General features: G+C 37.0%; 1 protein-coding gene across 4 annotated transcripts in view; it reads right to left on the bottom strand.

Annotated features, from left to right (window-relative positions):
- Kcnip4 (potassium voltage-gated channel interacting protein 4) overlaps window positions 1–22,151 on the bottom strand; it is a 1,067,998-nt gene that overhangs the window by 450,690 nt on the left and 595,157 nt on the right. Inside the window, exon 1 of one of the 4 annotated variants that reach the window (XM_028765226.1) lies at window positions 13,126–13,317. The exons of the other annotated variants lie outside the window; for them this stretch is intronic. Coding sequence (XP_028621059.1) covers window positions 13,126–13,225 — 100 coding nt within the window. The 5' untranslated portion in view covers window positions 13,226–13,317. Of the gene's footprint in view, window positions 1–13,125; window positions 13,318–22,151 lie in introns of those variants that run through there. 4 annotated transcript variants of the gene reach the window in all.

Here is a 22,151-nt window from a genome sequence, read left to right on the forward strand (position 1 = left end):
AAACCTTTCAGGAGAACATATGTTCTTCCAAAATATTGAGCAGTTACCTCAAATGCAATCTGAGACTACTGAGTTGAGCATTTCCATCATGATATATTAGCCAATATTTGTCAAGATTTGCTGAATTCCCTTGCTGATAACCCTATTAGATTCATTGGTATATAGTACACCATTGTGGGCACACCATAAATAAGGCAGATTTTTTCAGTGGTTTTCATTTCCTCATTCGAAGAGATTATACTTTTCCTGTCCAGTTCAATTTAATTTTTCATTGCAGTGCCTCTATGATTTGATGCACAGTACCTATTTGTTTTTTTTCATCTTGGGAACTGAGGAATGTTTGTGTATTGAGGAGATGGCTCCAATTTCCTTAGTGGCTTTCCATTCTCCAATGTGGCTCCTTCTTTGTCTTTGAACATGACTGGTAAAAGCAATATTTCTGTAATGGACCCAGGAATGAACATGCTTTATATGAGTCAGAAGATGCTTCTTTTCAAAGAATAACTACAAATCTCAAATGAGCATTCAGCATTCCTTGGCAACCATCTCACATTCACTGAGTAAATTAACTTGGCCCAGGCTGGAGTCTCACTTCCTAAAACAACTACATTCTCCATCTCCTAAATATTTCCTCCTCCTTCTGCTTCCAAATAAGGCAGAAGAGAATCAATCAATCAGATTAACTTTTTATGAGTGTACTATTGCCAACATTAACATTCTGCTTTCTGACTGACTGTAGAGTATGACACATTAAAAAGTTCTCTCTGTAGCCAAAGCCAACCCCTCCACTGTATCTGGGATATAAGCAGCATTTCCTCATGAAACCACAATGCCAGAATAAAAAGTGGAAGCTCACTAAATATAGTTCAAGAATGAAAAATGGGCATTTTAAGAAATGAAAGCTCTCCTCTGTTCAAGATGAAGAGAACAAACAGTAGGATGGATATTTCTAGAGTTCATCTAAGTAGCAGACATTTAATAACCATGTACAACGTAAATGATGTCAACCTCATTTCCTCTATAGCTTCTTATGCTGTAATTTAACAGTTAATGGTCACTTCATAGAACACATATTAACAAGGAGGTCCAATCATTGTCAACCCATCTTATTAATCTTCACAAGAACTATACACTAAAGCCTGATGAACTGATGCCCAAATGTGGGGTCGAGCTAGTTGCTGAAAATCATATTGTAAGTAAAGAGGAACACATGTCTACCTGGTGGGGAAGTCTCTGCTTGCTCCTCTCAACCATGATTCAGAAAGTCCTTGAGACAGGGACAAGTCTAATGAATGAGTGGGCTATTCCAATAGGGAAGAACCCTCCTGAAGTAAGCAATGCATGTAAGTAAGCAAATAAGCATGTCCACATTCTGTTAGTCTTTAGGAAGACTGGCCATGACGTTGAAGAGAAGCATGTGGACTCTTAATGGAAAGATCATATCTAGCAAGACTGGCTCTTGTTCTCTGTGTCTTAAGCATGGAATTTAATCACTGCAAGATCTTCCAAAATTATAATAGGAGTATATCTTTGGTATATTTTAATTAATTTTTTTTTACATTTTTAGTATATGTAATTTGAGAAAGTGGAGTTTACAAGAAACAAAAGTAAACTAAATCATACATATGAAATGTGCTTGTCATGGGTTTTAATACTTGGTTTTTAATATGAAATGACATGGGTCTCAAGGTACTAAAAAGGCTTTGCTCTTTAGACTTAAATTCTTCCAGGTATATTGATCACTGCTACTGTGTTTTTCTACCTTCTTAGCTGGTTAAACTTGGCTAAAAAGTTTTTTTTTAAACAGCCTGCATTCAATATCTGATTGACTCTTTCAGAATGTGATATCCAATATTTAAAACTTTATGGATATATGTTCATATGCATTCTCTTTGGTTAAATTTTCAATTATAACTGGCTAATAAATATTATTGTCAAAATGAATTGTGCATGTAGTGTCTAAGACAGTGCATGGAATCTGTTCAATAAAGTGCATCTCAAATAGCCATTGACGATATTAGCATCCAATGCCTACTCTTGCCTTGGTCCTGAAACGTCCTTGATTTGAGACCCATGATATATCATCAGATACTCTCCTCCAGAATGAAAACTTGGAATTTGCCATTCTACTGTTTCTTCTTAATCATTAACAATCCACAACAATGAGAAAAGAATCTTGAATTACTGCTTAAGTGAATCAGTATCTGCTATTCCCATTATTCTGTGACATAACATTCTGGCCTGCTACAGTTTTTTTCAAGTTACTTAATACTAGGGAACAAAAAAATTTCTTTATCTAATGACTTGAGAATAAGATAAGAAGAAAAGAGCAATAGTATGAAAAAAATCTAAACAATGTATTTTTTAAGTAAATAAAGAATCAGCATTTCTATAATTATGGCTAATAAGATTATTCTTTCAGGGCTTTGCAAAAATTAGATTCTAAAATGTATTAAATGTTTAGCTCCTCATCTAGAATATAATTATTGTTATATCGCAGATAGTGTAATTATTATGGTATCTATGCTTCTAAACAGTGTTGTGATTTCTAAATAGTCAATTAACCTTCCTAGGTCTCAATTTATGCAGAAAATGGGGGGGGGGGTTAGGTAATAATTGCATGAATCTTAGTTCCAAAAATTATATTTTAATATAAATAGCTGGAGAAGTAAATGTATTATTCTCATCTCAATTTGGAGTATGCTCAATTTATATACTTAATCACTGATTTTCATATGTGAGGGAAGAGAAGCTACTTAAAATGAGGCAATATAATATGGTTTTCCTTTTGTGAGAATATTTTCACCAGCACTGTCCTGATCCTCTTGAATCACAAAACACGAGAAAGGTGATTTGGCTTTTCAAAAATCTCTTCTCTAAACAGGTCATATTATAATACTTGATGTTGTTCCTAATGATGCAACTAAGAATGGTTGTTATACCATAGTGTTGAAACTTCCTGTTAAATAAGAAGACAGGATCCATTCACAGGCTGTGGTGGGCAGATGGGCAGACTTTGCTTAATAAAAATGGTTTGGAATATGATCACATTCTAAAGATCAAAACAAGTTAGACACTTAAGATAAAGGAATTTGACAAGAGACAATAAATCTACATCCTGACAAGTGTCTGGCAGTGAGGTATCACAGAGAAGATTCCATATAAAGACACCAACTGGCAACTTTTATAGAGAAATGATGTCAGGGGATAAACTGAAGCTGCAAAAACTGTCTAGAGACTATATGAATTGCACTACTTTAGAGACTTTCCAGGATCAAAAGTAAAATCCTGTGACTCGTGATGTTTCAGCATGATATGGCCCTAGCTATGCTGTCATTGCTTCTACCTATATCCTGGCAAGTCTACAATGCTCCAACTAAACTAGACTCAAGACTTTCAACATAGAAAGACCTAACTAGTTGACAGCTCATAAACTGTGCAGGCCTGCCATGTGGAAGGTATTTGTGTCAGATATTTTCTTCTGCATCACAGATATTCATTTCTTTCATGTATTTTCATACAAACTAGTGCATTGTAATACCTTTCTATAATTACTCTGTACAGAGCCATATTTTTTGTCTTGTTATAATTATCTATATTTTTCTTTATTAAATATAAGTTCACACACATATATTCATTTACATTTGGTCTTGTTTCTTCAATAGTATATTCACAAGAACTAGAAATATGTTTGTTACTGTAAGTTAATATGTTAAGGATAGCATATGAACCATTATACAGACATATATTTATAAATAAATGAACTATTTTACCTCCTGTATATGTTTTATAACTAGGAAAAGAGGTCTCATCTACCTTGTTTATAGCTATACACTTGTTTCTATGTTGTCTAATCTTTGGGACTGGTATCTTAAGTTTTCCCAACAAATGACCTTATACATTTATCATATCATTTAATCATATCATTTCATTTATCATGAAAGGATCTCATACATAAGATCCTTGAAAAAATGGAGGGAATTTTGTCTTTTATGAAAGAAGCAGCCATGAGCATGGGAGATCTTTCCATCTTCTGAGATCTTCTTCAATTTCTTTCTTCAGAGACTTGAAGTTCTTGTCATACAGGTCTTTCACTTGCTTGGTTAGATTCACACCAAGGTATTTTATATTATTTGCAACTATTGTGAAGGGTGTCATTTCCCTAATTTCTTTTTCAGTCTGTTTATCTTTCATGTAGAGGAAGGCTACTGATTTGTTTGAGTTGATTTTATAACCAGCCACTTTGCTGAAGTTGTTTATCAGGTTTAGGAGTTCTCTGGTGGAAGTTTGGGGGTCACTTAAGTATACTATCATATCATCTGCAAATAGCGATATTTTGACTTCTTCCTTTCCTATTTGTATCCCTTTGACTTCTTTTTGTTGTCTAATTGCTCTGGCTAAGACTTCCAGTACTATATTGAATAGGTAGGGGGAGAGTGGGCAGCCTTGTCTAGTCCCTGATCTTAGTGGGATTGCTTCAAGTTTCTCTCCATTTAGCTTGATGTTGGCTACTGGTTTGCTGTAAATTGCTTTTACTATGTTTAGGTAGGGGCCTTGAATTCCTGATCTTTCCAAGACTTTTATCATGAAGGGATGTTGAATTTTGTCAAGATCTCAGAAGATGGAAAGATCTCCCATGCTCATGGATTGGCAGGATTAATATAATAAAAATGGCCATCTTGCCAAAAGCAATCTACAGATTCAATGCAATCCCCATTAAAATCCCAACTCAATTCTTCACAGAGTTAGAAAAGGAAATTCTCAAATTCATATGGAATAACAAAAAACCTAGGATAGCGAAAACTATTCTCAACAATAAAAGAACTTCGGGAGGAATCACCATCCCTGACCTCAAGCTGTACTACAGAGCAATAGTGATAAAAACTACCTGGTATTGGTACAGAGACAGGCAGGAAGATCAATGGAATAGAATTGAAGACCCAGAAATGAACCCACACTCCTATGGTCACTTGATCTTTGACAAAGGAGCTAAAACTGTCCAGTGGAAAAAGGACAGCATTTTCAACAAATGGTGCTGGTTCAACTGGAGGACAACATGTAGAAGAATGAAAATTGATCCATTCTTATCCCCTTGTACAAAGCTCAAATCTAAGTGGATAAAGGACCTCCACATAAAACCAGATACACTGAAACTAATAGAAGAGAAGGTGGGGAAAAGCCTCGAATACTTGGGCACAGGGGAAAAGTTCCTGAACAGAACTCCAATGGCATATGCTCTAAGATCGAGAATTGACAAATGGGACTTCATAAAATTGCAAAGTTTCTGTAAGGCAAAGGACACTGTCAATAGGACAAAACGACAACCAACAAATTGGGAAAAGATCTTTACCAATCCTTCATCTGATAGAGGGCTAATATCCAATATATACAAAGAACTCAAGAAATTAGACTCCAGGCAACCAAATTACCCTATTAAAAAATGGGGTATAGAGCTTAACAAAGAATTTTCAACAGAAGAAACTCGAATGGCCGAGAAGCACCTAAAGAAATGCTCGGCATCCTTAGTCGTCAGGGAAATGCAAATCAAAACAACCCTGAGATTCCATCTCACACCAGTCAGAATGGCTAAGATTAAAAACTCAGGTGATAGTAGATGCTGGCGAGGGTGTGGAGAAAGAGGAACACTCCTCCATTGTTGGTGGGACTGCAAGATGGTGCAACCACTTTGGAAATCAGTGTGGCGGTTCCTCAGAAAATTGGACATAGCATTACCTGAGGATCCAGCTATACCACTCCTAGGCATATACCCAGAAGGTGCTCGAACATATAATAAGGACATATGCTCAACTATGTTCATAGCAGCCTTATTTATAATAGCCAGGAGCTGGAAAGAACCCAGATGTCCTTCAACTGAGGAATGGATTAAAAAAATGTGGTATATTTACACAATGGAGTATTACTCAGCTATTAAAAACAATGAATTTGAGAGGTTCCTAGGTAAATGGATGGAACTAGAAATTATCATACTGAGTGAGGTAAGCCAATCACAAAAGAACACACATGGTATTCACTCACTGATTATTGGATATTAGCCCAGAACCTTAAAATGCCCAAGATGCAACTCACAGGCCACATGAAGTCCATAAAGAATGAAGACCAAGTGGGGGTGATTCGGTCCTTCTTAGAAGGAGCAACAAAATACTCAAGGGAGCAAATATGGAGACAAAGCGAGTGACAAAAACTGAAGGAGGGGCCGTCTGAAGACCTTTCCACCTGAGTATCCATCCCATGTGCAGTCACCAAAGGTAGATGCTGATGTGGAAGTCAGGAATTGCATGCTGATAAGAGCCTGATATGGATGTCTCCTCAGAGGTCTTCAAGAGTCTGACATATTCAGAGGCAGATGCTCACAACTAGCCATTGAAGTGATCATGGGGTTCTCAATGGAGGAGTTAGAGTGAAGACTGAAGGAGCTGAAAGGATTTGTGGCCCCATGAGGAGAGCAACAATACCAACCAACCACAGCTCCCAGGGTCTAAACCACCAGCCTGGGAGCACTTATGGAGGGATCCAGGGCCTTAGCTGAATATATAAGAGTGGAGGGCCCTGCTGGGCACAGGTGGAAGATGAGATCCTTGACCTCATGAAGGCTGGACGCCCCAGGGGGTGGGAGTTTTGAGGGTGGGGAGGTGGGAGTGGGGGGGTAGATAGAGGTTACATCCACAAAGAAGAAGGAGGAGGTGTGAGGGGATTGGGGGTTCCTGGGTGGGTGGGGGATGGGGTAAGGGGACAACATATGAAATGTAAATAAAACATCCAATAAAAAAATTAAAAAAAAAAAAAAGAAAAAAAAAAAAAAAAAAAAAAAATGAAAGAAGCAGCCATCAAAACTTCTTTTAAACTTGAGAGCTGAAGAGATGGCCCAGTAGTTGGGAACACTTATAGGACTTCCAGAGGATCTACATTCGATTCCAGCACCAAATGGCAGCTCACACCTGTCTGAGCTGTCACTCCAGTTTCAGGGCTTCTGACACCCTCAATAATTCAGCCAAAGCATGAATGAACACAAAACAAAATAAAATACAAAAAACTTATTTTAAACTCAATGCACTTGACTATTGCCAGCTTCCCACTAGCAACCATTCTTTAGACATCTTCAACCTTGTTTCAAAACATTAAAACATACAAGCATAGCTCTCACTTCCTTAGCAAGCAAAGAGTATAGCTTTTGGTTTCAGATATTGAGTGCTGGCCTCTAATGTTTGGAATGGAAGCTGAGGTGTCTGAATATAATGGAAATACACACAAATAATTTATTCTAATGTAGGCAGATGTCTAAGCATATATAAACACCAACTCATCCCAAACCACATAATAATAAACAAAAGTGCAGTGACAATTTCAACTTAAGACAAAATGAAACTGAGCCAAAGAATATAGTGGTTCCTTCTCAAGGCCATAGAGCAGGTACATGTGTTAGAATTGAGACTTCATTGATGATGACCTTTTTTCTTTGGATTTGAGACTGTACTTTGTGCATTTAAATTCTATGGTATCTATATAAGTGCTGAAACTTACAATTGATATAATATTAGGAATGAGGTTTATCTTATGATAAGTGTCCAGAAGTATTCAAATATTTTTTAAAGCCAATGTTCCAAAAGCAGTGACTTTTTTTTTATTCTGAGGATGAGAAGTAGGTACTCACTCATGCTAGGCAAATGCACTACTACTAAGTTATATCTCAAGCTACTGTTTTGATTAGACAGATGTCACTGTGCAAGCAACTCAAACTGGTTTGGAACACACAGTGTAGCACAGAGTGGCCTCAAATTTCTAATCTTTCTGGTTCTTCTTCCTTAGTACTAAAAGTTTAGACATGTATCACTAAACCTTTGAGTTTTAAATAGGATGTTAGGGTGGATCCCTGTGAGATTATGGCAATAGAGCAAGTACTGAGAAAGGAAATGTCCAACTCTCTGATTCAAATAATTAGGATAATGAACATCTAGAATGACTACATGAACATATATGCATTTGGAATTTAACCTTCGCACTGTAGAAGTTCACTCCTTGGGCCACTAACTGTGCAGGCTATCAAGCAGTAACTAATATTTACTATACAACTTAAATGGAAAAGACTTAATGATGTAAAGCACTTCAGGTATGTTTGACAAATTGTGTTCAAAGCTCTCTATACTGCACCTGTATCTAATGTGCACTGACAAGCCACACCACTGTCACCACATCCCTAGAATGCCAAACTTCAGAATGATCGGTTCACTAGATGGAAAGCTGCAATTAAGATAAGAGTGTTTTAGAACTCAGGTCATGCTTCGAGTTTATCTTCAGAGTATAATTCATTCTACTTTTATTTTTAAAAATAGTCCTGAAGGAAAGAGGGATTTTCATCTCTGTAGGACTCAGTTTTTTATGTGTGCAATGATTGATTGGATTCAGGTAATTTCTGATTTCATTCTGCACAGTCTTGATAAGTCAAAACATGAATTAAATAAATTCCAAACATACCATCCCTTATTTTCCCTTCTTCCTCATATTTTCAGTTCATTGTCACAGATATGCTAATCCCCAATGTATCTATATAAATTTAGATGCAAAATTTAAAGTTATCTTTAAATTGTATAGGAAATTTTTGTAAAGAATGTTCATATTACATATAATTTATTTATCTACGTGTTTTAAAATCCCATTTGAAGTATTTACCCTCTGTAGTCACAATGAATGCCATTTGGATCAGTGCCCATATCTATTATAACACTGACACTAATCTAGATTTCTTTGTTATTACTTTACGAACTTAAGCAAGTTCTTATATTCTGCCTAAACTGTCAGCTACCCTTCTGCAAAACAGCAACAATCTGAATTCTTGTATATTTGACAGGATGCACTGAGAATGACATATGTAGCCTCCTTTCATCCTATTTGCAAGTTCTTAACTGAAGTTAGTATTCATCCCAGCCTCTATTCTTTCCCTGGTAGTTAGAATTACCTATGTTCCTTCTTGTTTTATATTTTCTAATGAAGGCTAGAATAAATATTTTGTATGGATAACTGTCCCAATCAAAGCTTACATCTCAAGTGAGGCTACGTTCAGCTTCTAATAATTTTTGGTGCATTATTTCAGAATGTTACTACCATACAGATCACCTTGTTACACCTGCCATACTTCCAATCAACCTACTCAACATGACTCAGTTCCTGCTACTAGGAAATCTCCACACTGGATAACAGCAAATTTAATTTCTTTTTTTCCGCAAGAGTGACAATTGTCTTATTTCTAGCAATCTTCCCATCATTCCCAAACAAAAAGAGATTCTGGTCTTAGTTCTCAAGTGGAAATTTATACTACTTCTACTTCCACTTCATCCAGTAACCTATAGAAATCTCATGTAGTTGATAAGACAAACTTTAGACTCTTTTTTATGGCATGTTTAGAGAATTATAGCCAACAAAGGTTTATAGAGTCTGGCTACTCTGTATACCTGATTTAACATTGTCTTCCTGCCTCAAGATGATTGGCTATTGTCATTCTAATGTAATATGTGGTGTATTAGGATTACAAAATAGAATGTGGAATTTGATGTTCTAAGTTTGAATTTCAGTTTTAAGAGTTATGGGCTTATTAACTCTAAACTACTAAGTTACTTCATATCTAAGATAACAATGCCTATTTCAGAGAACAAAGAAGAAATAAAATCTATTATACAATTTATACTATACTAGTATACTTTCAGGTGGGAATATTGTCTCCCTATTCCATTCACCACAGTATTTTGTTTAAATGTGTGTCTGTGTGCCACGTATGTGCCTGGTACTCAAGGAGGCCCAGAGAGTCTGTCAAATATCCTGGCAGTGGAGTTACACATGATTGTGAGACAGCATATGGGTACTAGGAATTGATTCCAAGTCCTCTGGAAAAGCAGTCAGTACTCTAAATTCCTTAGTCATCTTTAGCTACCACTATTTAATTAGAAAAGAATCTTACTGAATTTTAACTAAATTTAAAAAGTAAGTGTAATATCATATGCATATTTGTTACTGAAACTGCATAAATTTTGAGAAACTAGATAATCAGAATAGGCCGAAATAGTAGCTTGAAATATCAAAATCTAGAGATTTAGGAATAGACATTTCTGTTTTAAGGAACCATTTTCTGGAGAATGATGAATTAGCCTACTGGATGAAAGGAAGATTATTCTAACAACTGCATTGTTTACTGTTTACAAGGTAGGTCACTGATATCCTGTCATACGAAAGGATATACGTTACATAAATTATTGATCTGTAGTTACCTGGTAGACCTATAAAATTTATGAAATAGAAAGTTCCACGGAGATTATCAAGACCAGCTTTCTCATCTCAAACTGAGAAAGGTAGACTTGACTTATTAGGTAGGACCTAGAGAACAACAGAGAAGACATAATTTACTTCTATTTATCTTTTAAAGTGAAAGAATTTTACCTTACAGATGTCAAACTATCTGTTTGTAAATATTTAATGGTCTATGAATAGTATATTCGTATACACACACACACACACACACACACACACACACACACATACTGAGACAGATGAACATTGACCATCCAATGGTACAATTCTCAATAGAAATGGAAACTTAAAGAACTCAGAAAGAAGGAACTACAAATTTTTTAAACTTTCATATTAATCATTTATTCTAAAGTAAATTTATTTAATACAGATTAAAGAAAAAATATGTTATATAAATATTGTTTTCTCTTTGACATTCAGAATCTAACACAATATATAATTAATGATAATAATAATTCAAGCTATAATTTGAGTATTACTCACATTGTTGAACAGTTCTGTAGTGAAATGAAGTTTGAAACATTTGTGTAAACCATTAAACAAATCATCCTTAATTTTTAACCAAGTTTAATTTTCCATACTTAATCTCAAGTTCTTTTATAGGACATGTCTACAAATAGAAGTAAGAATGACAAAACAACTCAATATCCTCCAACTAGGACATGTGAGATGCTGGGAAAGGAACTCCTGTGGGGAAATAGATCTGAATGAAATGAATATCAGTGCTTCCTTGTTTGTATTGGGAAGGATTAAGAACCTGGGCAAAATTTTAATGTTAAATACTGTTTATTCTTCTGATTAGTTAAACTTTGTTATGTTAGAGTATGTATGCAAACTACATGAACTATAACATCAACTTATTTCTATCATATCTCCAGGGATTCATTTGGAAACTCTTTAGAAAGTTTTATGACTTTTAAATTCACATTGAGTTATGTCTAATACATATTCCACAAGAAAAGGACACTATTTATTTACATATCCCATAATGTTTATGTAGTAATATGTATAACTACACTTTAATATGGTTACTAATATTTTATACTTTAAAAGAATAAAATACTTGTGTTAAAAATACTGGAAATCAGATGACAATTTGTAGTGAAGTTTATAAGACATTTAATTCTCTCTGCAGTGTTAGCAGACTGTTAACAATAATATTATCAGTACAGTATAAAATTCATGAAAGAAACTGCCCATGCAGATCAGGACAGATTTGCCTACAAGTAATAATGGAAAAAGAATACTGAACATTTCATAGAGGTTAGTAATCCTTAGAAGAAACAAAAACATGTTATTATTTGAGAGGTGAATAAATATGCTTCTGAAACAAACAAATCTAACATTACAGTAGCCATCATCACAAAACCAAGAATCAATACCCTGAACATAGAGTGTAAAAAAGGACCACACCTCTAGCATAAAGTAAGATGTAACTAGTCCCTCCAAAGAGCTAGGATTTCTGATAATGTCCATGAAGCTTGCAGTCTCAAAGACAAGAAAAACTATAAAATCCAGCACAATCAATGGGATGTCCCAGCCATAACCATCAGGTAAAATTATAGTAATGCACACAGAAGTCAAACCAAGTTACCCATTTCATGAAAACACACAAAAATATAGCCAATTTAAAAAGCATTGCCCATTCCCAAAATTTAAAATCTTTTCTCACGTTGAAACTGCCAAACATTTATTTCAGAAAGGGTCATAATATGCATTCCGAAAAGTTCCATTAAAATTACTCTAATAAACCTGGCTTTCCACCCCTCCTCCTCCTCCTTCCAATGAGTTATAAATGTAGGTTTCTGGTAACCTACATCAGAGTGACACACTTATTTTAATTTGATGTTTGCTACTTGTAATGGTAATCATATTTATGTCACATTGTGGCAGCCTTCCTGGGGGAATTAGATTATCTGAAGATGTGAAGCTTTGGCTGATATTCTTGATGTTTACTCAACTTTAGAACTCCCAGTGAGGACAGCACATCATCACTGTCCAGCACCAGCATGAGATGGTTTTCAAAACTGCACTGGCAACTTTTGAGAACCAGTGACTACTGGCTGAACACAAACACATCTTAAATATGTTCTGAGTGATAAGAAAATAATACTTGAAATTTACTCAGATTCCTGGAGACACACTCAGTCCATGCAAAGAACACATCTTGATTTTTAAGGGAAAGACAACTGTTAAGAACGGAGGATCAGTTTCCAATGAACATAAATATGAACACTTGCAAAGCCTCTGTTTAGAATCCATGTTACAATCTGTCACACGAGTTGGATATTCACTCCTCCCTAGAGTCTCGGTGAGATGGTAAAACAGATAACATCAACACCCCTGCAGAAAGCCTCATGAGAAAGCTTGCTCCTCGGTGTCCAATCTTAAGCCATAAGAATTTGTACATGCATAGCCAGTTCTTTCTTGGCACAAGTGTACCCCACAACATACACAAAGAACATTTGCTGCTGTAACTGAAAGAGGATAATATACACACAACTCTAATAGAAATAACGGGGACTAAAAGCTCTGTAAGCTGACACATTATCAACCCTTTATTTTCTCAGTTTTGATTCCAGATTCAAAGTGCTTCTCACAGTGTTACAGCATTCTTCTGCTGCAAAAACATCACTTCAACTTGCCAAAAGTTTATTTTGATAATCTCCCTTACCCTGAGAAACCTACTTTCCTGCAGGTCCACCCAAGGATCACATATTTCTCATTTAAAGTGCCTCTAACATTCCCTTAAAGAATTTCTTTTAATTGCAAAACAAGATTTTTACAAGTGACTGAAAAGCACTCCCTTACCTTCTAAACCTGCTTCAATCAGCCCAAACTGTTCCAATAATTTAACAAAAAGCACAATGACGATCAGAACTGCTATCATTTCAAGCCCCTCCAAGTTCATGGTCAGCTAGGTCATGGTCCAGCCACAGCCACTGAGAAGCGCTCCTCACCCTGGCTTTCTTTGTAAAGCCATTAAACTACATTAAGAAGGCTACAGCTGGAGAAGGGAGGAGGAGAGCGGTGAGAGAGGAGGGAGAGGGAAAGGAGAGAGAGGGAGAGAGGGGGAGAGAGAGGGAGAGAGAGGGAGAGAGAAAGGGAGAGAGAGGGAGAGAGAGGGAGAGAGAGAGAGAGAGAGAGAGAGAGAGAGAGAGAGAGAGAGAGAGAATTCATCCTTTTGCTGTATCCAAGGCCAGAAGTGGCAGCCCAATAAAGTCGAGCCTGTCAGAATTATCAGCGTCCTTGTTCTCACTCTTCCACAAGGAGACAGCCATGCATGAAGTAGTAGCGCTCAGATCCCGGAAAACCAAGGATGTCTCCAAGAAGGTCCGGAGCAACCCTGGTGGATAACAGAAGCAGCGACCCCAGGACTCCACACCTAACCCGCCAGTGGAATCTCAGGGCTGGTCAGTTGCCTTGGAAACAGTGGAAGCAAAGCCGGACTCCTGCTGCAGACAGGACCTGAGAACCTAGTCCTGAGCAGCCAGAAAAAAGAAAAGCCTGAACCGCCCACAGGCGGTGGCAGCTTGCATTCAGCCCTTTCTGAACATACTCTTCAGATAAAACAAATGTGTGTATTTTATCCTACGGAGTGCAGAATGGAATGGAATAAAGATTCCCTCTCCGTTGTTCGTTATGGATCTATTCTTTTCAATGAGTCCCTTTATTGTAATACGCAAATGTCTTACTTTGAACTAATATTCTGAGTAGTGACTAGTATTCAAAGTTTCAGATGCTCACAAATACTCTCAGTGTTTGCTGCTATTTTAGCAGTTACCTCCTTCCGCACCGACTTCTGTTTCAACATATCAAATATACATTTAGCAGTGTTTACCCTGCATGCTTTTTGCTGCTATAAAAAGTTTGAGAAGAAAAAATGAAGCAAACATCCTTTCGAGTTTCTATGTCTTGTACAAGGGTTTCCCCTCTAAATACTGGTAGACCAGAAACAGAATAAAGAACTGGACTGAAGCAAAACAAAACACATGAAAACAAACAATGGAACCCAGGCTTGAAATCAGCTCAGAGATCCTACTCATGTCTCCTATTGTACAAATTAACAATCTGGGGACCAAAAAGAACAAGATACCAAGGGACATAGCAAGTTTAGTAGGGGTGATTAGACATACATATCTCAGAGCCAATTAACCTGGATTGAGACCACCTAGGTCATGTGGACAATGCTTCATTGCATCATGCCTTGATATCTACATCTGTAAATAGGGACATGATAACAAGACCAAGCTGATGAGTTTGTTTTGAAAATTAACTGAAAATATTTCCAGAGTAAGGGGATCTATTCGCTCAGTAGTACTACCTCCTGTCTTGACATAAGTATTCCATATTCTAGTCATATATCTGAAGTTGGCTCTGAGAGTCAGTTTTCTTACTCAAAAATTTCACATAGCTTCTAATCGATGCACTGAATAAAGCCCAAATTTCTGTGTACAGGCTTCTGGTGGTGCCTTTACCCTCAGGTACCATCCTGGTGCGTGCCTTTCAATGTTTCTGTTTTCATCCAGACTATATACATGATAGCTTTATTCCTTCTCTAAAATGTATCCTGTACTTCTTTATACCTAGGGCTTTGTTTATACCATTTTGTCCCTTTGTTGGGAGGAAGGAAAAATAAACAAAGAAACAAAACACATAAAACACAAAACACCCAAAACAAAATAAAACAAGCCTTCATTATCTCTGCTTGTCATGTTTTCCGGATTATTTTATGAAAATTCTACAATCAGTATTAGACGTAACCTTTTCCTTGTGTATGCCTGTTTGTTGCCAATTTTACTGCTTATATTAATTATCTGACATTGTCAAGCATCAGTGTATTGTATTACAGGTACTTAGATGTGGTTTTTTTTCCAAAAAAAAAAAAAAAAGCTGAACGTTGAGAAGACATAAATCATGACTTCATTGCCTACCTTGACAACGCTCCCAGCTGCTACAATTCTCTTTTGTTTTGAGACTTCAATAGGTTTATTTATTTTTTTAAATAATTTATTTATTTTTTTCAAATCATAATTTATACTCATTCACACAGGGGTTATAAACACAAAACGGCAGGATGTGGGGACAATTCTTTTTAGGGTCCCTCTTCTCACTCCATAGATGCTTAATAGATTATTCTAGTCACCATACATTAAGCAACTACTGCATACTTGATGCTTTACATACACTGTTTCCTGCTAGCCACTCTGAACATAGGTATAATTAGACAGCATTTTCAAAGGAAACATGAAGTCTCAGAGAGCTTAATAAGCAGCAGGTTTAAGATCATAACCCTTGTAAATGGCAGGACCAAGACTCAAACCCTGGTTCACTTATTGTAGATTGCTATAAAGCCCTGTTATTCCACACATATTTAAATGCATTAGAAATTCAGACATTAGCACAAGTTCTTATTAGCCTAAGCTAAAGGTTATATTCAATGACCCCTTCAAACTCTTTGGTGACATTCTAATTAATCTATTAACCCTAATTTTAGAACTTGTAGTTGAATTCATGGATCTTGCTTTCTGGTGACTTGCAGGAATAGTAATACTTAAACATTCATCCTCTGTGGTTGCTGAACGGGAATTTTTCTGTGTCTACTAAAATGAACTGTGTAAAGCTCCTTTGATTCCACCATAGACAAATGTCACTGGTCAGTTCTTATGCTTTTCTATAAATATGACATTCATAGGCTGAGAAATGTTTTTATGCAGAGAGCTTGTGTAAAGTACCAAAGAGGAGAAAGCCTTCTGCACAGTCTGAGTGCCACAAGAAAAGACTTCTTGGAGTCCTATATTGCCTTTTCCAGATCTTTCTAGTTTCTAGTTCTTATATAGACCTCATCATCTCAAACATTTGTATTAGATGCTTCCTTTGGCAGGATGTTTTCCCAGATCTTCTCCTGACTAAGAGACTTTATTTATGCTTTGAGACCAAAATGCTCTTTCTATCCACACTACTTGATTCAGTATACCTCTTCCTGATGCTGGAGTCATGACCCTCGGAGTCTGTAACCCTTTCATCTCAATTAATGTCATCAGGAAACAAGTGTGTTTCTTTACTTGCTTATCAAATATCACTACTACAATCTCCAGAACATCAAGTTCTATTGATAAAGGTAAAGATTTCTATCAGTTACATCCCTGATAGGGGCATTCAAATGCTAGTGTCAGGCACTGAAAAGGCTGAGTATGGTAGAATGAGAGTTTTGGCGAATACTTTAGCCTTTCCAAAAAAGCCATCTGTTCTCTCACTGATATGGTAGAACCAAGTTCCCCATGATGGAGTGTGCTGAGTGTGCCTGGGAACTCTGTGAGTCTTCTAGAATTTCTTAATTCAAGGAGTTGAAGAATCCGGTCACAGCAAGACAAATTCCCATGACCATTGTTTAGAGTCAATCATGAGCACTGCAACTTGGAATATCTTCACTATGTTCTGTACCAAAAGCTTCATAGAAATGTGATTTGTGGATTTGACAATGTGACCAATGGAAGCAATAACAAGAATGAGTCTAAGGAAGTCTCCCTATCCAGCATATCTGAAAGTCATTGCTATGTAAGGAGAGAAGTTACTTGGATAAGATCCATTCCTATCCTTTAATTTTCATCTAGAAGAGCAGTGCAGCATAATCAGGAAAAATGACTTAGCTCTATGTGTAACTCTTAGCTTCAAGTTACATAGCCTGAATGCAATATAACACATTAACCCATTGTCTCATTTCTGTATTTCTTCCAGCATCACCTTTTAAAAGAGGAACATTTGTGCATCCAATAGACACAGAGAAGAAACTCACCTCACTCCAGGCAGAGCCAATATTTGTCTTCCACAGATGAAGGAGTGGAAAGATAAGGGGTAATACCATTTGCAAATGACACATAGGCTGTATGGATCCACAATTTTCTCAACCATAGGCTAAGCGTGTAGACTGGGCCATCCTTAAACTGTTTTTGAGAAGGTTAAGATCTTCACTGTCATCTTGTAAGAAGAGAGAAGATCCTTTGGAAAAGTGAGTGAATCTCTCCAAATAAGAATCCAGTGATCATGTCATGTCCTCCTTAAAGCATAAAGTATCCAGCCATGTATGAAGCACCCAATAATATAAATATCACAGAGGTAAGTAGTTAACATTTCATTATTGCCTTTTAAAGATTTCTTGCAATTTTTGAATTAGTGAGATGTCAGATATGAGAAAGTTCTATGCACCTGCATTCTAGGTGAGTTTGTCTAAGGGAATGATGTGGGTATAGCTTTAAAAACCAATCTGCGGTCCTGCAAAGATAGCTTGGTCAGTAAAGTCAGAGTTCGATATCAGAATCCATTTTATAGAGATGTGACATCTGTAATCACAGTGCTGGCAAGTTAGAGACAGGAAGCTCCTTCCTGGGGGTTTGTTTCCCTGCCTGTTTATGCAAATTGGCAAGATCTGGATTCAGTTAGAGAATATTTTGAAAACCTAATGTAGACTATGATTGAGAAAAAAAACTGGTATCTACCTCCACACATGTATATACGTGTGCACATATAGCTGCTCTCATGTATAAATACACACACACATGGCCAGACACATGTAATCTACATGTATCTCTGGAGAGCAAGTAGTTCCAAAAAGGCTTTATACATGATACATGCTTAAGAAGGTAATAAGGTATACAAGCAACTGATGCAAGTCTTCCAGTTTATTTATTTATTTTTTTTTACAATGCAACTTTCAGGAGACTTGCTTAGAATCCAAGGCAACAGTGAGGTTATCCCTTGCCTGTCACCAGAAATAAATGAGCACATTTAATTAAAGGTACTCCTATTATTGCGGTTCTATCCCTGTATATCCCTATAGTGCAGTTTATTCAAAATCACCAGTTACTGCCAGTAATAAACATTTCTGCTTCATTTTCAGCTATATGGTTTTGGAAGAAAAAAATACCATTGGTTTCTTACAAAATGAGGTGAAAAGTTCCACTTTTATGAACTGAGATAAGAAAAACTGGGGTCCTCCAGGGAAATGCAGATGAAACAACCCTGTTATTGAGTCTTACATATGCCAGAATGGCTATGATCAAAATCTTAAGTGACAGCATGTGCTCGAGGATCTGGAACCAGAGAAACACTCCACTATTACTAGTGGGAGTGCAAACTTGTACAATCACGTTGGAAATCAATTTGCTGGTTTCGTAGAAAACTTGGACTAGATCTACCTTAAGACCCAATTGTACCACTCCTGGACATAGTCTAAGATGATGTTTCACCACACTACAAGGACCCTTACCTAACTATGTTCATAGCTGCTTTATTTATAGTAGCCTAAAGTAGAAACAACCTAGATGTCCCTCAACCAAATAATGGGCAAAGAAAATGTGATACATTTACACGATCGACTACTACTCATCTATTAAAAACAAGGACAACATGAAATGTACAGACAAATGGATGGAACTAGAAAATACCATCCTGAGTGAGGTAACCCACACTCAGAAAGACACACATGGTATGTATCATTTATAAGAGGATATTAATCAAAAAGTACAGGATAACCATGCTACAATTCACAGATGTACAAGAACTAAATAACAAGGAAGGCCCAAGGAACCATGCTTGAATTTCACTCTGATGGGGATTAAGGGGTAGATGAAGGGATGGAAATGGGAGAAGGGGACAGGTGGGAACAATTGTGGGAGGACAGAGGAAGAGAGAACTTGGAGAGAAAACTGAAATTGGTGGTGTTTGGGGATCTCTGGAACTAACCAGAAATGTAGGATAAGAGAAATTTCCAGGAATCTATGAGGGCGTCCCTAGCTAAGACTCCTAGCAACATGGATTATGGAGCCTAAAATGACCACATTTTGTAATCAGGCAAGGCTTCTAATGGAGGACTGGGGGCACCAACATACCTACAAAGCTTTCTACCCCAAAATTTGTTCTGCCTACAAGACAGGAGTAGAGGTGGAACAGAAATTGAGGGAATGGCCAACCAGTAACTGGCAGAACTTGAGACCCATGTCATGACACAAAACCCATTGCTGGCATAATCAATGATATTCTGCTAAGCTTGCAGACATAACTGTCCTCTGATATGCTTTACCCAGTAGCGAATGGAAACACATGCAGAGACTCACAGGCAAATATTAGTCAGAGCTCTGGGAAATTTTTGGAAGATGGAGGAAGGATTGAAGGACCAGAGAAGTCAAGGACACCACAAGAAAATCTATAGAATCAACTAACTTAGGCCCATAGAGACTCACAAGGGCTGAACCACCAAGCAAAATGCATACATGAGACTGACCTAAGCCTCCTACACATATCTAACAGACATTTCAGCTTGAGTTATGTGAGTTCCTTAACAACTAGAGCAGCAAGGGCTGTTTGTGACTCTGTTGCCTGCCTTTGGTTGCCTTTCCCCAACTGGGTTCTTGTCAAGCCTCAATAGGAGAAGATGTGCCTAGTCCTCCTGCAACTTAATATGCCAAGGCAGGTTGATTTACATGGGAGGCTCTTTTATCTCTGAAGAGAAAGAGAGGGGGAATGGTGGGAGGAGAGTAAGAGACAGGAACTGGGAGGAGAGAAGAGAAAGGAGCCTGTAATAGGAATATTAAATAAAAAAAAATCAGTCAATCAGTCAATCAATAAATGAAAATTAAAAAAAGAAGGGATTCTGTTTTGGGATTGTTTGTTGTTTTTTCCTCTTCAAGGTGGGTATGGTACTAACAATTACAACATAGAAGCAATAAAGTTTCTCTATACTCTTGCTTCAGAGTCCTAGTTACTTGAACTGAGCAAAAACTAAGCTTCTCTCAATATGTTCATGATTATACATTGCTTACTCACTTGTTAAATGTGTTATCTTGGTACTATACATGACGATATTGGTCATAAAAAATCCTATACTTGGTATTTACTTAGCTTGCAATTCATTAAAATGAAATAAAAAACCTAAATTATGTGTGTAGAGTAGCCAGTATCCCACAGGTTAGTGAGCTAAGGTAGGGACACTCATACTGAAGTCTTTATACAAGCCCTATGAGTAAGTATAAGTATTACTTTCTTCTTATAAGGGTAAAGTGAAGAACAAAGAATATTTTGGCTTAGAGTAAGGAGTCACCTGAGGATTTACCTAGATCTGGCTCCAGAGATTATAAGTTTATGTTGTGTTTCTTGCAATTATTTTGTACTTGCAGTGTGAAGCAGCAGGGAGTAACAGCCTTTAAGGGAGCTTAGAAAGTACCAACAGAAAATGGGAGCCTATATAAAAGTTAATGTCAGTGGAAGAGGGCAGATTAGACCCAAACCCAGATGTACATAAATATTGCTTTACTGGTTGGGTCAGTGGGTGTATGGCAAGGGTAATTTATATTACATGAGCAGTGGAGAAGAAAATTAGTCTTGCTAGAGAATTCACTCAGAGAATGAAAAAGCTAATGCAATCCAGACTCCTTACCTAGGTGCTCTCTGGACGTCATTTCTTCCCACTTATCAGGCAAGGACCCGTTCTGACACACAGAGTGTCAGTGGGTACATACATGATCTATGAGATGCAGGGCAAGATTTTTCTCCACATAAGTACAAAATGTATTTGTTCCTACAAAATAAACTATAAAAAATCACACCAGATATTAAATGAAACATGCTTTTCAATATTTTAAAGAGATGGTGGTCCACATTTATGGACTTAGCACTAGGATGGGGAGGATGCTCGAATTCCAGAGGCCTAACTGCCTTTGAAGCCCAGTGAGCCCAGTGATTGTGCAGTGAGTGATGCAAGGCACTCAGAACAGAAACTGCCACACTGTAAATGCTCAATGAACTGTGGAGATATATATATATTACTGATTATTGACCTTTTTTATACTCTGATGGCTAGTCTAATTGCTTTATATCATTTATCTCAATTAAACCATACAACTCAATGAGCTGAGCTCTAACACTATTCCCTACTCCTGTGCAGGTTCAAAAGAAAGAGGTATCATTAGTAGAGCTGGGACTCTGAAGAAAACATCTTGTTTATGCAAGCTCATAAGATTTACCATCATTTCCAACAAAGTCATAGGAGAAAAATTTGCAATGTCACATACAGAGAAACATTAGGTGCTACTGGCAAGATGATTTAATGGGTAAAGTGATTGAAGAACCCTTATAAAACTGTACATTTGTAATCCCAGTACTCCTATTGTGAGGTGGAAGCAGAGACAGGAGAAACCCTGTAAGACCATGAATCAGCTCTCCTGGCTCAAAGAAGAGAAACCAACAGAAAGATCCTTTCTCAAGCAAGATGAAAGACAAGGCTGATACCAGAGGATATTTTATGATCTCTATACAATACCACAGAACATGTGTTTATACATTCGCACAGAGCCCCTGTTCCTGCTATTAGAGGTCCCACATGAGAACCAAGCTGCACATCTGTTTCGTATGTGTAGGAGGCCTAGTTCTGTACCATGCATGCTCTCTGGTTGGTAATTTAGTGTCTGTGAGCACCTGTGGGCAGAGGTTAATTTCTTCTGTAAGTTTTCTTGTGGTGTCCTTGACTTCTTTCAACCCCAAAAAGAAAACCTTTTAAGACTTGTATATAAACTGATGCAAATTTCTTTTTTTTATATACTTAAAGATGTTTCAGTGCCTGTATTCATGACAGATTTATGTCGCTAATGAACCTCAGACACATACTTCAATGAGGCAGAGCCTATAGCCCACAGCTTTATGCTTGGCTTCATACACTGTCTCCCAGCTTGGGTCTGTTTCTAGTACATTTACACTTTATCTTAGAATGTGATTTGTTAATTGAGGGCCAGTAGTTGTATACAGACACCTTAATATTAGTTCATTCACCATGTACAGTGACTAAA

The sequence above is a fragment of the Grammomys surdaster genome, unplaced genomic scaffold (genome assembly GCF_004785775.1).
Source record: "Grammomys surdaster isolate TR1022 unplaced genomic scaffold, NIH_TR_1.0 150, whole genome shotgun sequence".
Taxonomy (NCBI): Eukaryota; Metazoa; Chordata; class Mammalia; order Rodentia; family Muridae; genus Grammomys; species Grammomys surdaster.